This window comes from Ascaphus truei, chromosome 14, assembly GCF_040206685.1.
Source record: "Ascaphus truei isolate aAscTru1 chromosome 14, aAscTru1.hap1, whole genome shotgun sequence".
NCBI classification, from domain to species: Eukaryota; Metazoa; Chordata; class Amphibia; order Anura; family Ascaphidae; genus Ascaphus; species Ascaphus truei.
This window is the reverse complement of record NC_134496.1, coordinates 15,680,009-15,696,931: the sequence shown is the minus strand read 5'-3', so window position 1 is coordinate 15,696,931 and position 16,923 is coordinate 15,680,009. Positions and strand designations below refer to the sequence as shown.

General features: G+C 48.9%; 1 protein-coding gene across 2 annotated transcripts in view; it reads right to left on the bottom strand.

Annotated features, from left to right (window-relative positions):
- The window catches only part of LOC142465654 (transmembrane protein 272-like), a 30,802-nt gene extending 15,439 nt beyond the window's left edge, over positions 1-15,363 (bottom strand). The window contains exons 1-2 of one of the 2 annotated variants that reach the window (XM_075569808.1): positions 15,342-15,363; positions 169-207 (exon numbers count right to left, since the gene is read on the bottom strand). In XM_075569808.1, coding sequence (XP_075425923.1) covers positions 169-196 — 28 coding nt within the window. In that variant the 5' untranslated portion in view covers positions 197-207; positions 15,342-15,363. Of the gene's footprint in view, positions 1-168; positions 208-14,285; positions 14,413-15,341 lie in introns of those variants that run through there. The other variant, XM_075569807.1, reaches the window with a different exon arrangement.
- Positions 15,364-16,923: the final 1,560 nt, after the last annotated feature.

The following is a 16,923-nucleotide window of genomic DNA, read 5'->3' as shown; positions in this document are numbered from 1 at the left end:
ATTTATGTAACTGTACTTGTAACCATGTATTATTTGTCATCTTAACTCTATGCCCAGGACATACTTGAAAACGAGAGGTTACTCTCAATGTATTACTTCCTGGGGGTGAGGGCGTCCCGCCTGTATATAGAGACCTAGCTATGTATATATACACAGTATTATACTCACATGAAGCAGCAGTAGAAGTCGTTTCCATCGCTAGGATTACTGGAACACAAAGGGAAATCCCAGTTAGTTGGCAGACAAAATGTTTTCTTACTGGGAGGATTCAAAATACCAAACTCACCTCCCTCCTTCTCCCTCTTTATTTGCATGGGGGGGGGGGGGGGGTTGTCTCCCGCTCACCTTTTCCATTTCTCCCCCACATACATCTTCCCCTCACCCTCTCTCCCACACACCCCCAATACCTCTTCCCCTCACCCTCTCACACCCCCATACCTCTTCCCATCACCCTCACTCGCCCCCCCACTCTCTCCCCCATACCTCACTCTCTCCCCCATACCTCTTCCCCCCGCCTTCACTCTCTCCCCCCCATACCTCTTCTCCCCCACCCTCACTCTCTCCCCCCATACCTCTTCCCCCCCCCCCCCACCCTCACTCTCTCCCCCCATACCTCTCCCCCCCACCCTCACTCTCCCCCCATACTGTCACGGTAACTTATGACAAGATATAATATACACCAAATAACTGGGTTGAACTGAACGAGGCTTAGATATAATAAAGTATATTTATTCCTTAGATAGGTGAACACAACAAGATAGTACAATTAAGAGACAAGAAGGTAACACTTACTTAGGGGTTGGAATGAAGAAGTATCAAATAGCAATTCTCCAGCAATCAGGTATCAATCAAGATGTAACAAGAAGACAAAGACTGTAGGGTTGACAACAGTTTATATATCTTTGCAACCCTATTCTTATTATTGAGTGCAGACTATTGGAGAACAATTATCTGCACCCAATCTCAAACGTGGGAACATTATAAACCCATGCCCCCCAGCTAGATGGCACATGCGTACTGGGACCCTGAGGGTCTCATTTCTGTAGCCCCACACCCAAATCCGGGGCGCCGGGCAGTCTGCCAGATGGGGTATCTGGCAGGATATTCTTTGTTTGTAGGTGTGAGTTATATCACCTACAAACCACTCCAGCTTCACGCTTCTCCGCCCTCATGTAAACAGTTAGAGTGGCTGAGTCTTTTGATCAGGGCCTGGTTCTTAGACATTGGGTCACCCCCCTGACCATTTGCATTCCTTAGTGTGCAGGAATCTTCGCGGGTTTTTGTCCCCGCTTTGAAATACAGTATGGTTCTTAATATACAACCATATTAAAATATCCGGTTCGGTTGGGTTCAGCGGGTCGAAATGGCCCAGTTCTTAGTGCCGGAACTGACTCACCATAGTGGCCAAATGTCAGTCCACTGCGACCTACAGAACCGGAGATACACAAATACAAAATAAACTGCTTATTCTTTTAATACAAATTTCTCCGCTGTAGAATAAATCTCAGTTTTTCACTTATTCCCCATTGAAAACAACGGGCTCCGCCGCCATAGACTTTCAATGGTGAACCTCCGCATTGGCGTCTATGGGAGTCTGCCGCCATAGACTTACAACGGGGCACTGCCGCCGTTGAAGCCTATGGGGCTTCTCCGCCATAGCCGGTCAATGGGAAACGGTCGCCATTGAAGTCTATGGAAAAAACTCACGAACATTTATGGTGGTCCATACTCGTCGGGTTGGTCGGAGAGGGTCGGGAATGGATCTGCGGTCATGCCGAAACAGTGACTGCAGGCACCCCAAACCTCGGCCCTCTGGACCCTCCAGAACCGGAGATATGGGTTTATGGTTTTCAGGGTTTCGGACTTAGCCGTTTTCTCGTGCTGCTTCTTCCACCGCCATTCAAACCTATGGCGCGAACCGCTCAGCCAGCATGACCCTTTTCGGGGGTCCTGGATTCTTGGACCCGGTGGTGGTCAAGTGAGGGGAGGCCTAGGAGCTAGGGGCAAAAAATAATTTTATTCCTGGGTGCCCTAGAACCTAAGATTCCCATGCCACTTGTCGTTGAACTTGAACTAATCGTGATGAAAGCTCTTTTTCAGACAAAGTATCCTCTTTGCGGTTTTGCGTTTTGGACGGCTGCCGAACCTATTCCTGGAGATCACCGTCGAGGAATCTCCATTGAAGTCAATGGGCCCATTGACTTACAATGGGAAACCGCCACTCCTCCTCTCGGACGCCACCTGCTGGTCTTCGAGGGAAACAGGTCCAAAACAGCTGATCCGCCATTGAAATGAATGGAGCTCCAATGGCGGCCTATGGGATTCTGCAAAATGGTGCCTGAAAGGCGGGAAAATTAAACAAAGGGCTATAATCACTCTCTACCCATTAACCCTTGTCCTCCCGGATGGATCCCAGTGTGTGTGTGGCACAGACACTTACTGGTGGAAATACATTACAACAGGGGAACATACATCTTCATGTCATAGCAAGGTGAAAACCACATTCCTGGACCGCAGTCCAGTTAACCCCTTGCCTCCCTGGTGAGGTCAGGGGGTGGCCATATGGGGTGCAACCCCTTTAATACCAGGCCAATCCCCTCTCCCTCTACACATACCTCTTCCCCCCCACCCTCACTCTCTCACCCCATACCTCTTCCCCCCCACCCTCATCTCTCTCCCCCCATACCTCTTCCCCCCACACCTCTTCCCACCCACCCTCACTCTCTTCCCCCATACCTCTTCCCCCCCACGCTCACTCTCTCCCCCCATACCTCTTCCCCCCCACGCTCACTCTCTCCCCCCATACCTCTTCCCCCCACCCTCACTCTCTCCCCCCATACCTCTTCCCCCCCACCCTCACTCTCTCCCCCCCATACCTCTTCCCCCCCCACCCTCACTCTCTCCCCCCATACCTCTGCCCCCCACCCTCACTCTCTCACCCCATACCTCTCCCCCCCTCACCCTCACATTCCCCCCCCACCCTCACCCCATACCTCTCCCCCCCCCCACCCTCACATTCCCCCCCACCCTCACTCCAAACCTCTTCCCCCCCACCCTCACACCTCTTTTCCCCCCTCTCTCTCTTTCCCCCTCCCCCTCCACAATTTTGTATCTGTTGCAAAGCCCTACACTGGCTTCCCAAATTCAACATCCTGACAACATCCAAACCAAAAACAGGACGGGCCGGGCAGCTGGACCATACTCCATATTAATGTATACTCCATCCCACAATGAGCAGCCACTCTACCTTTTTGTTTCAACATTGCCCCATATTCACTTGAGAGTGTAAGCTCTGGGGACCAGTCATTACCGGATGTATCTGTTTGTACACGTTTGTCCTTCCTTGGATGTCATTCTGCTTTGGAGAGGGTAGTGACACAGTCCGGGAGCCTGGCCGGAGGGAGGTTATAAGTTTGGCCAAGGGACTGGAGCAGCCATTCCACGCCTGTCCTGCACGGAATTTCCCACCCACCCCTCCCCTTTGTTGGGATAAAAAAAGGGGGGGGGAGGGAGCGAGGCGTACACCAATGCAGAAAATAACAATAAATCAAAGCCAGACCACATAAAAGAACGGACACTATACAATAGTACTCGTATCCAAGCTTTCAGTGAGACCTCCTGGAACCAAGCTGTGAAGCTTCAAGATCCCGAAGGTCTCCCGACGAGAAAGCCCCTTTACTCTATCTCCTGCTAGAATGAGAGGAGATATATGGTCAAGACCCATAACCTTAAGACCAACCGTGCTCTTACTGTGGCAGAGGAGGGAATGTTTGGATAGATAATGGTTAGTAGTTCCATGTAATAGATTCCTCCTATGCTCCGGAAAGCGCGTGGAAAGTGGTCTAGTGGTGGGAGCTACATACTGCAGGCCGCAACCACATGTAATAAGGCAGGGGGCGCAAACTTTTTTCCCTGCGCCCCCTGCCGACGGTCACATCACCCCCGCGCCCCCCCCCCCCTCACCCCCACTGGCGTCGGCTCAGGCGTCATGATGTCACGTTGCTATACCAACGTGACGTCACATGACCTAGCTGCGTCATTCGACGCCGCGTTGCCATGGCGATGCGTGTGGGGCCACAGTAAGTAAAGATTTACAGAGGCCCTGCAGCTACCCCTGCACTTCATCTAAGTGCCTTCGGGAAGCGCGCGGGTCTCTGTAAAACGCGCGCCCCCCTGCAGGCAGTCTCACGCCCCCCCTGGGGGTAACGCCCCCCAGTTTGCGCACCGCCGTAATAAGGTAACCTACAAACGTAGTTTGGCAATTGATGAAGCCCTTTACAGAATAGACTTCACCAGTAGAGAGAGAGGTCAAGTTTTTGCTTGTCTCCAAAAAGGAGCATGTAATACATCTTCCTCTGTTGCACCGATAGTTACCTAAAGGTTTGGGTCCAAACATCGGTTGCACCCGACTACGCAATTTTGTGACAGCTAGCATGGTTTTCTGGCTTTCCGCCCTCCTATATATAATAGTGGGCTGTATAGCTCCAAATTATCCTTCAGATCCACTATTACATATAGGAGGGCGGAAATACATTGTTTTTTGTTACATTTCCATGACCTTATTTGTTATACTCTGACAACTTTGTGCCGTGTGTGTTGGTTTCATTTGTAACCTAATTGAACACTGCTGTTGCTGTTTTACATTGTATATCTCATTGGCTACACTTCTCAACCTGTCAGGATCACTCCACTACTATAAACGTCTCATAGCTGCTGCTCTTTTAATTATACCCCTGACGAAGTCGGAAGCAACTGTGACGGAACGCGTAGGGTTAATTTTCCAATGCTAAGACCCCATCAGCTGCTATAGAGGTTGTTAAAAGCAGACGCCAAGTGAAGGGCGCTACGGAGAAAACAGACTCCGAGCTCTGAGTGAGTTACCCAGTTACTGCTGAGGCAGAATATCAAGAGATTAACAGTTTATCCTACGAGGGGGTGTGAGGTAACCTTTCATCTGGGAGTGAAAAGGGTGCTAATTGCATTGCAGTCCGGATCGGCATACTTGTGGTCTCCGTGATGGGGAAGCCCAGCTGACGGATCATCTGCTGCTATCACTCCTGCGGGTGATTTTGATGAGATATATATATATATATACACACAAGAGTTCAGTTTAATATTACATGAAACTGGATTGACTGATACACCTCCGTTATCGCTGGATTATTTTGGTGTTAACAGGACACTTTTCCACCTGCTCTACCTCCCCCCGTGCAGCTAGTTCCACACTATTGGATGTCTGCTTTATATGTATTTCCATATATCCTCTTCACTTGAATTTCAGCTTGTGAGGGGCCTTATTGTTTTTTAATTATTGTTGTATTTTGTACATCATTGTAATATTCAACCATTCTCATAGTTATCAACTTAGGGGCATTATTTGTCTATTTTTATTAAATTGAGACATTTTTAATTTCTATTGGTTTATTGCGCTCCTTCCCCCGTCCCGCTTCATGTGTATGGATTAGGAATCATTAGGAGTATCCTCTATGGGAGCTGCACTATTTCCTTTAGTATATTGTATTGGTTTTTTTATTATTATTTTCTGTTCACCCATTGCCTTTTTTATGTTACTCCACTGTTATATTAGTCACTTTCCAAATTAAGCGCTGGTTCTTTTCTGTTTGTATTTATATATATATATATATATATATATATATATATATATATATATATATATATATATATATATACGTTCATTGTAACATCGCCGGAATAAGAGATCAGTGCATCTCGAAAGCTCGCACAAATAAAAGCATTTCGTTAGCCACAGAACGGTATCATCTATTTATTTTTTGATTATTGAAGCTCGGCTAACACGGTACTGATACCTCTACATGTATATATATATATATATATATATATATATATATATATATATATATCTCAAATGTAGATATTACTGTATATTCATTTGCATGTCTTAGGCAGGTCTGCAACCCCGCCTTTCACCATTATCACCCAGCACACAGCACTTCCACTGCAGCAAGGGATTCTGGGAAAGGACATGCAAATGAGCACACAGTGTGGGTGGGTTTGCTGGCTATGCATCTTAACCCTGGCTGTGCTAAAAGCTGTGACCATGCAGCAAGCTTAAACTGGGTGGGTAGCTAAGCTAGTTACCCCCCCCCCCCCCCCAAGATATATACATATAGATATACAACAGTCCAAGAAGACAGTCTCTTATCTGTTTGCTGTATCTGTAGGGGAAGCCTCCCTGCTCTCCTGGGTCAGCATCTGTGTGTGCTATGGCAATGTCTGTGTCCAGGTATCGAGAGAAAGACAATGGAACCGGGCGCGTCTATTTTTAGTATAATAACTAATATCAAGTGACCTAATCGTGAGGACACCTAAACCAGCGAAACAAACTCTAAAAATATCTATATAAAAAAAACTAACTGTGAGTATCCAAACCTTCACCACTAAAAAGTGCCCAGTGTGATTAGTACACAGTTAGGTACAAAGTAAATGCAGCAGCTCTACACCTGTATAATGGACTGTCCAGGTCCAGTAAAGTCACGCGGCGTCTTCCAGGCAAGGTGATATATGTGAAAAATAAGAAAAATACAAATAATAGTGCAGATGGTAATAAAAAATGATTATATCCAAAAATATCTGTGTCGGTTTCACTCACAAATTCCTTCTGGTTAAAGTAGGCATATGAGAGGTCCATCGCTCTCCGATAGGAGCCCTTGTATAAGCCCTCAGAAGGTGGAAGCCTTATAGATGGTGGTCTGTGAATAGTGTGCCCGCTGTGTTGTTTATAAGGTAAAATCCTTGTGTATTCCTCCCAGGGAGTAAGAGAAAAGAGAGCGCACAATAGTGCAATATAATGATGGTATATTGCACATATAAAACATATATGAATAAAGCACTCACATTTGGCATTAAAGAACAATTCATTGGAGAGAACCGCTGATTCCTGGAGGTAAACGCCGGTACACTCTGCTGCCTCGTTCGCTTCCGCGTACATCACGCCTACGTCACGTCCTGTGACGGCTCGACTGAGGGCGGAAGAAGCTCCCCTGATCGTTCGGCTTCTGCAGCTTGCCAGCACCTCCCCGTATTGTTCCTCAATGGTTCAGTGGTTCTCCAACAGCTGATTCTACGCGTTTCGCTATTGCTTCATCAGGAATCATGTGGTTAATCTCAAAGTGTCCCTTTATATAGCCAATATCTGCATGTTAATTGCTAATCAAGAGAGACTGATATGTTCCCACATCTATACACTTTAAGGTATAAAGGTCTGGTCCACTTGTCTTGCTATCAGCATACAGTACTTTTGCAGCTCAAGACATCTGTTCCTCTGGTCAGCCCTAATTGTGGGCTAAGGAAATCTTCCTGTTTCTCAGAACAGGCTTTTTCTAACACAGACTTAATCAGCCAGGTAGACTCTGGTTGATTGTCTGTGCAATTAACCAGCACACTGCTGGATTTAGAGAGAGTTTTTCTCAACAGCGATAAGTCCCTGTTACAGGGAGCCACGCCCAAACCACGTTATAAGCGGATTTGGCTGCTGAACTTGTCTTCTTTGCTGCTAAGGCCCCGCTGCCTCAGACCACGCGCCCACACTGCAGACAGGCGGTGCGTGGAGAGGCACTTGGGGCTTTTTCCGGTCCAAAGGGATCATTTTTGTGAGCGGGGGGGGCATGGCCAAACGGGTCGGGGGGGCGCGGCCATGACATGAGTGGGCGGGACCGCCCCTCAGCCGTTCATCCCCTCAACTGTTCAGCCCCTCAGCCCCTCAGCCCCTCAACTGTTCAGCCCCTCAGCCCCTCAACTGTTCAGCCCCTCAACTGTTCAGCCCCTCAGCCGCTCACACACACAGACAGGCACTCACGCACTCACAAATACACACGGGGGGTGGGTGGGTGGTGGGTTGAATCGGAGCCCGGGGGATCGGAGCAGGGGGGGAATCGGAAGGGGGACCCCCCCCCAAGAGGAGAGAGTCTGTGGGAGGGAGCAGGGGGGCTCGCTTGGTGCTGCAGAGTTTATTTAAAATTGCTGCTTTCCCCCCACACTCCCCTCCCCGCTCCCCGAAGCCTCCCCTCCTCATTGGCTCACAGCCACACCACGTGACGCGTCGCCGCTTGGGATTACAATTCTCTTGAATCCCCTGCCGGCTGACGCGTCACAGCATGTAGTGAGCTGTGCAGCCAGGGGGGACCGGGACCGGCTCGGGAGTATTCCCCTGCTGGTGGGGAACGCTCGTGCGGCCGCCCGCGCCGCCGGGCGCAGTGGGACCCAGCCCTAAGACTGCCAAGCATCTCTGTGTGGAGTGGACTAATCCTGACTGGGAATTCATTACCTGGCTGACATTATTAGGAGTGACCCAGACTCCTATGCTGAGCATGTGACCTAGGCTGAGTATATACAGTATGTTATATCCACAGTACTTACCTGAGGACTGTTTATTGGGAATTAGTTGCTTCACTATAGCACTTGTTACCATCCAGTAATATGTTTATTCTGTGTTAGCTTCACGTGTGTCTGCTTACATTGTATCACACAGGGATTGTGCTGTTCCAGCGGGGTTTTGTATAATGTGAGGCTAATTGTTTGCCTCTACCCCCTGTTATACATGTGCTACTCGTGTGTTTATTAAATGGCAAGATCTTTAGCAGCATTTTTGACACTATACATATTTAGGTGACAGTGATATTATATGTGATTTTGAGGATTGCAAGATTCCTTTTTATATGTTTTGAGTGTTTTTTTTTCTTATGATATGATTGAATAAATTTTGTTACTTTTTCAGTATACCAGAGTGCTTTATAGGGTTTCTTTTCTCTTTTTCGTTAAAAAAAATAATCTCATATATATATATATATATATATATATATATATATATATATATACAGTGTTCGACAAACCTATACATTTGCTCGCCCCGGGCGAGTGGATTTAACCCCCGGGCGAGTAAATATTGGCCCAAGCAGCACACGTTTGGTACTAGGTGGCGAGTAGATATTTTTGTGTGGCGAGTAGATTTTTTGGTGATTTGTCAACCACTGTATATATATATATATATATATATATATATATATATATATATATATATATATATATATATATATATATATATATATATATATATATATATATATATATATATATATATATATATATATATATATATATATATATATATATATATATATATATATATATATATATATATATATATCTTCCCTGAAGCACCCTTATTATCATACAGACGACACCACAAAATCTCAAGAATATTATGGTGAGGAGTAAAGTATTCAGCAGTACAACTGAATGCGGGACAAAACCATGCCAGGACCCAAGATGCAAAACCTGCGCAATGCTCTACACAGCGGACACAATACAAATACCACACAAGAATCGGGAATACAAAATCAGAGGAAGGTTCACCTGTTCTTCCAGCAATGTGGTGTACCTCATCATGTGCATGAAATGCCCAGGGGGCTGCTACTACATAGGTGAGACAGGGCAGGGGCTAAACAAGAGAATGTACCTGCATCGCCACAGCATCACACGCGGTACAAGAGACAGTCCTGTTGGCGAACATTTCTCTGACTCTGGCCATAAGATGAACGATCTGAGGGTTCCCATACTCAAAGGTAATCTTAAAACCCCGAAAGAGAGACGGTTGCATGAATACAAATTTATGCAACTGTTCGGGACACTTAGCAGTGGCCTAAACAGAGATCGAAATTTTATGAGTCATTACTGACACTAGGGAACTCTCGTCCCATGAGCGCTAAAGGCCATGTCTGTACATACTGTGCTATATGTATGCACACACAGCTGTCTCTCACACATACTAATACTCCTTGTTCTTCCATCCCTACACACCAATAGGGACCACTAACTATCCACACACACTTTTAGTTGTGCTACAAACTCTCACATTTCCACACCCACCCACACCATTTATATCCACTCCCACTCCACACACACCTTGTGTATAGCACTGTATATACTGTGGGCTCTCCATTCATTTTTATTCACACTGATACACATACACACTCTTTCTTCACTTGCTTTCAGTAACCTTTTGACACCTCTAGCCATAAAACACCTCCACACCGGGGGAAGGAACAGCACAGATAACATTCCAAGAGACACTGTTTTTAAGTATACCTTTTGCTTCATTCATTGTAACATCGCCGGAAGAAGAGATCAGTGTATCTCGAAAGCTCGCACAAATAAAAGCATTTCGTTAGCCACAGAACGGTATCGTCTATTTATTTTTTGATTATTGAAGCTCGGCTAACACGGTACTGATACCTCTACATGTGTATGAGCATACAGCTATATTTGCATATTTGCTTTCCTGTGGAGGGTTTTTGTCACTTTTTTTACTCACCATAACTTAACTCAGTATTATGGTTTTATATATATATATATATATATATATATATATATATATATATATATATATATATTCTCTAAAGGCCAAACATAACAATCAAACCTGCGTACAAGGGAGGAGCAGTGGTCATAATGAACACCACAGACTACCTGCGGGAAGCGCACAGGCAACTCTCTGATGGAAAGTATTACACCCAACTGCAGGAGGATCCAACAAATAAATACATGCGAGAACTCAACAGGATCATTAAAACACTCCCGAACCACACAAGAGAACACATTCTGGACCTGATACCAGCTAACCCAAAACCTGGCACATTCTACATGCTCCCTAAAATTCACAAAGAGGGTAACCCTGGGCGCCCTATTATCTCTGGATCTGGCACACGGACTGAGAATATTTCTGGCTGGGTGGAAAGCATTCTAAAATCACTTGTCAGGAACACACCCAGCTATATCCAGGACACCACCGACTTGCTTAACAAACTTAGTGCCGTTGGCCCCCTCCCAACAGGAACACTACTAGCAACCATGGATGTAGAATCATTTTACACTAACATCCCCCACAAAGATGGGATTTCAGCCTGCAGATACTTTCTGGGACCGCAGGAGCCACTCACAGAGACAGTGACTAAATGCATCGAATTCATTCTGCCCCATAACTACTTCACATTTTGAAACTACTTCACAACCGGGACCGCTATGTGTACTCGGATGGCGCCACAGTATGCCAATCTGTTCTGCGCAAAACTGGAAAGTGACTTTCTTTCCACCTGTCACTTGAAACCCCTTATATACCTTCGCTACATCGATGACATCCTCCTGATTTGGACCTCTGGCGAACAGGACCTCATACAGTTCTATGACAACTTCAATACGTTCCACCCGACCATCAACCTCAAACTCACCCATTCCCCAGACATATACCAACCAATGTTCCAGCACTCACTGACTACCGAAAAATAGTAAACCAGGAAATAAGCCAAAAATGAAGATAATTTAATGTATACACAAGATAACAATAACTTGGAGACATGTCTCACAGTGGATAATGGATCTCTAGGGTATACGTGGTATAGGGAAAGAACACAGGGTAAGGGAGTGAAAAGACAAAAAACAAGGTGTGGGGGAAACAACCACATTGGGGGGAGGGTAAATCAGGGGGGCAACATTTCGAGGTGGATACACATTCTTCTGGACCAGAGGGAATGGGCCTGATGGACCATAAGGTACTTCCCTTGCCCCTCTTTCCCCAATCAAAAATCCGCCAGCCAAATCCCACAGTCAGAGATATTATGATGAGCAGCAAAACAGAGCAACAGCTCAAAGTAGCTAGAGCCCAGAACCAGCAAGAGTTCCAATGCTATGAAGCAGTAAATAACAGAAAATCAAACCGTATGATCCTTTGTAGCAACGAGCTCTCTCTCTCCCCCCTGCTGTGTGGGGCTGGTCTATATGAATTGTACCAGGCCCCCGTCAGGCCTATTAGTCTTTTGTATCCTTACCCATTCACCTTCATCTTTTATAAAAATGTTCAAAATAAACAGTAGAAAAAAAAGATGGCAGGACGGAGGGTGGTAAAGAACCAGAACATGTAACAGAGGCTGACGTTAGAGGGCTAAGCTGCTGTATGAAAGGTTTCATCATCACGTAGGCTCTTCCCGGAGGCAGTAACTACCAGAGTGCTAATACACGGACGGGACATCTGTACTGGGACGGCACTGGGAAGGGAGTGAAACTGAACTGACATTGCAAAGTATTTCTGTTCAAAGCAGCAAGTTGTTGCTGTTTCTGTAATTAATCACTTGTGAAGTATAAGATAATACTTACTGCATTTTTTAAAAATATTTTGGTTCCCTCTGAAATTAATTTTTTCAATGAGTTTTAATAATGTACTGATCATCCTTAGAATGCTTAACAACCATTTAAGAAGTCACACCTACTTCCTGTTTTGAAACAGGTTCTGACACACCTTTTTGAGCGCTGCCCTTTGCCAACAAAGTATCACAAACAGATCTGTTGCAGTGTTCCCAGCAGCAGACAGTCTGTTACTCTGAAAGCTGTTACAATGTGTTACACTTCGTAATATGTTACATATCAGCTGCAGCATTTCACAGGCTGCAGTACAGAGTCAAATGTCAGCCATTTCGATAGCCCCGGGGTGTGGATATTCACTGATCGATCACAGGAGAACGGATCGATATGCAGATTAGGTAATTACTTCTCATTAAAGCTAACCACATGCTGCATATAGTAAAACGAAGTGCAGCCAGAACTGCTGCTAGGAGCTGCCCCTCCCCCCAACTAGCCCCATTTCCAGAGTTGGAACCAGGGGTACTTCTGAGTTTATAGGCACTATTTTCAACTCTGGGAACTCCCCTGTTTTCTGAGATACTTACTGGTGAAGATACCGGTATTACTTTCTATTCTTTAAAGGGGATTTAAATGGCCGTCCAATAGGAAGTCAGAAATTTGGCAGCCATTTTGTTTCCCCAGGAGACAGATTTAGGGAGGCCAGGGGACCGAGGGCATGGGAGAAGGCCAGGGGGCCGAGGGCACAGGAGGCCAGGGGTCGAGGGCATGGGAGGCCATGGGGCTGAGGGCACGGGAGGCCAGGGGACCGAGGGCATGGGAGAAGGCCAGGGGGCCGAGGACATGGGAGAAGGCCAGGGGGCCGAGGGCAAAGGAGCAAAGGGCATGGGAGGCCAGGGGGCCGAGGGCACCGGAGGGCAGGGGGCTGAGGGCATGGGAGAAGGCCAGGGGGCCAAGGGCACGGGAGAAGGCCTGGGGTCGAGGGCACGGGAGACCAGGGGGCCGAGGGCACGGGAGGCCAGGGGGCCGAGGGCACGGGAGGCCAGGGGGCCGAGGGCACGGGAGGCCGAGGGCACGGGAGGCCGAGGGCACAGGGGGCCGAGGGCACGGGAGGCCAGGGGGCTGAGGTCACGGGACCAAGGGCACGGGACACCTGGGCATGGGAGAAGGCCAGGGGGCCGAGGGCACGGAAGGCCAGGGGGAGAGGGCACGGAAGGCCAGGGGGAAAGGGCACGGAAGGCCAGGGGGAAAGGGCACGGGAGGCCAGGGGGCAGAGGGCACGGGAGGAGGCCAGGGGGCAGAGGGCACGGGAGGAGGCCAGGGGGCAGAGGGCACGGGAGGAGGCCAGGGGGCAGAGGGCATGGGAGGAGGCCAGGGGACAGAGGGCACGGGAGGAGGCCAGGGGGCAGAGGGCACGGGAGGAGGCCAGGGGGCAGAGGGCATGTCAGGAGGCCAGGGGGCTGAGGGCACGGGAGGAGGCCAGGGGACAGAGGGCACAGGAGGAGGCCAGGGGACCGAGGGCATGGGGAGGAGGCCAGGGGACCGAGGGCATGGGGAGGAGGCCAGGGGACCGAGGGCACAGGAGTCTGGGAGACAGGGGGACCAAGGGCACAGGGGACAGAGGGTGGGGGGATAGAGGGGGGGATAGAGGGCACAGGGGACCAAGGGCCGGGGAAACAGAGGGCCAGGGGGGAGGCCTTGGGATGGGAAACTGATGGTACGATAGGAAAGCGAGGCTGGGGGACGGAAGGCACAGGAAACCGGGACACGTGGGGCTGGGGGCACAGGAAAATGAGACCGGGGCACGGAGGGCTGGGGCACAGGAAAGAGACCGGGGCACAGGAAAATGAGACTGGGGCATGGAGGGCTGGGGGCACAGGAGACCGAGGGACAGCTTGGGACACCCCTCCCTCCATGTTCCCAAGATACTTACTGGTGAAGTCTAAAGGTTACCATGGTAACCTCAGAAGTTAGTGATTGGGGAGGGAGTCAGAGGCATAGGGGGGCGGGTTTAAAGGAAAGATGTAGGTTTTTGGTAGAGGAGTGGTTAATGCGGCCATGTTTTGCAGCACTCTGGTGGGGAAGGGGTTAATTGAGCAATGCTCTGCAGGTCTCACCTTGTCGGGCTCTCTCCTATTCTCAGGCTCTGGTCCCCACCTCTTCCTGCATTCTCCCTAAGTATCCCAGCACTGGTCAGCTGCCAGGCCGATGACACCCTCCCACTGCAGGAGGGGGGTGTGAGGGGGCAGGAGGGGGCGGGGGCTGAGCCCAGTCTGGGAACCGTTTCAAATCCTGTTAACACTCAATGTATCATAACCAGTGTCATGGAGTCTCCATCTGAAAACAGACACGTTCACAGGGGCCAACATGGGACTGTCCATTTAACCCATTAAACACGTCCCTGTCATTAGGTCACTTTGCTTCTACGTGGGACTGAACCTTTAACCCATTAAACACGTCCCTGTCATTAGGTCACTTTGTTCCTACGTGGGACTGAACCTTTAACCCTGTGGTTCCCAAACTTTTTCGGTCCACCGCCACCTTGGTTCCATAAACTCATCCCCAGTGCCCCCTACCCTATAACACGCATTATTCCGAATAGCAGTTTGCATGACCCACTCAGGAAGATATCTACAATTACATTCAAAACAGTAACAATTAATGTTCAGGATTTACCCGCAAAAACTTGCGAAATTACAATAAAACACCACAAGTGGAGATGACCGTTTCTAACAGCGTGGTACACTGGTCTGGTGGCGGCTTTACTAAACGTTCCGATAGTTTCCAGCAGATTTCAGCACCGTGCAGAGGCAGAGACTGGAAGTGAGGACGGTGTCTCGCTCTGGTCTGGTCAGTCGTAAATACTGAACAACGCACTTGAAGCGGCCCACCTCCAGCGCCCCCCTAGGTAATCCTATCACCTCCAGCGCCCCCCCTAGGTAATCCCACCGCCTCCCAGGGGGCAGTGCCACCCACTTTGGGAACCACTGTTTTAACCCATTACCCACGCCCCTGTCATTAGGTCACTTCGCTCCTACGTGGGACTGACCCTTTAACCCATTAAACACGCCCCTGTCATTAGGTCACTTTGCTCCTACTGTACGTGGGACTGTCCCTTTAACCCATTAAACACGCCCCTGTCATTAGGTCACTTTGCTCCTAGTGTGACTGACCTAGCCCAGGGATGTCCAAACACCGCTGGCTTCATGGTTCAATCAGGCCCCCGGGGCAGGGCTGTCTGGCTGCATCAACACTACAGCTTTCGGGCACCAGATGGCGCTGCAGAGCCCTCCCTAACCGCTCCTCCCTAGATCTCCCACTGTGTGTGTGTGGCATGCATGAGGTATATATATATGTGTGTGTGTGTGTGTGTGTCTATGTGTATGCAGCATGCATGAGGAGGGTGTGGGTATATGTATATGGGGATGTATGTGTAACGGGTTTTCCCCCTCCCAATCGCAGATACAGTGTGGGGGTACAGGGAACATACAATGTTACCATAGGTGTGGTGCATTACCTGTTGGCTCACATGAGGGCTGAGCTTCCGCCACGGGGAACCTGGGGCAATACTAGGGGTACTCACTTACAACGATGCAGCGCCTCCACCTGCGATGGCTCCCCCCAGAGGGGGAGTGGTTCCTAGCAGGACAAACACAATAATCACATAGACAGCATGTATATTAACTAGTGACTTTACTAACATGCAATACGACACATCACATTCATAATGACCTGTGTCCCTCTCACGAGGAGACAATAACCGCGACGTCTCGCAGGACGCTTCCCCAACACCAGGTGATCCCACCCAGTGTCCAAAGAACCCCACCCAATGTCCCGCACTCTTGCAGAGAGAGTCAATGGGTGACTGCGCAGTCACTATTTATACTAAGGGCCCGTTGGTGCACTTGTGTGTTAGATAGTACCTGCCGAGCACTCCCGTGCTCGGATCTCCAACTGGCTTCGCAAAGGATCAGTCGTGTGATGGTTCCGTCTGATCCCACACCGGACTCCTTGCACGCAGACCGCCAGGGCGGTCCCAACCTGGAAACAGTCTCTTATGACCCCAACTTGGATCCGAACCTCATAGCAGGAACCGCAGCGTCCGCTGTGTCCCTATCTAATCTACCCTACCGTGACAGGATCCCTAACATAGGACCTGTCCCTACAGCACTAAATGACCCTCGCTATACTATAGGCTGTCCCTACAGCACAGCAACCTTAGGTGGCTTTGGGGGAAACTCCTAGGGGTCTACAGGGGTTAATGACCTGCCCCACTCCCCTAACTCTTCCCAGCCCTGACTGTTACTAAACTAATCCCAGCGCCTGCAGCAATAAGCTGTGACCCACTGGATGTGTGCAGCCAACGTGCTACACAACACTTTGCCTGCCTGTCAGACCTCACAGCACTGACCGCCGTGACTCTGACAAGGCAGCACTCTAACACTAAGGGCAGCGTCCCTATCTTGGGCCTCCCTCAGCACTTACCCACTAACCTAGTGGGGAGTTGGGGCCTACCTGGGGTGTAGGTACCTATGTGGGTGCAGGAGCTGCACTCGCTCCCCGCGCCCTTCCTTCCCTCACAGCTCCCTGACTCCAACTCACTTAACTGATCACTATCAGCGCATGCAGCAACGCACTGCAACCTAACACTAAGTCCTCTTTTGCCTTTCTTTCCTTTTGTTCCCCAGCTCACACTAATGTAAGTGGCAGGGTCCCTAACCTGAGGGCTGTCCCTGGCAACACTCACTTTACTGG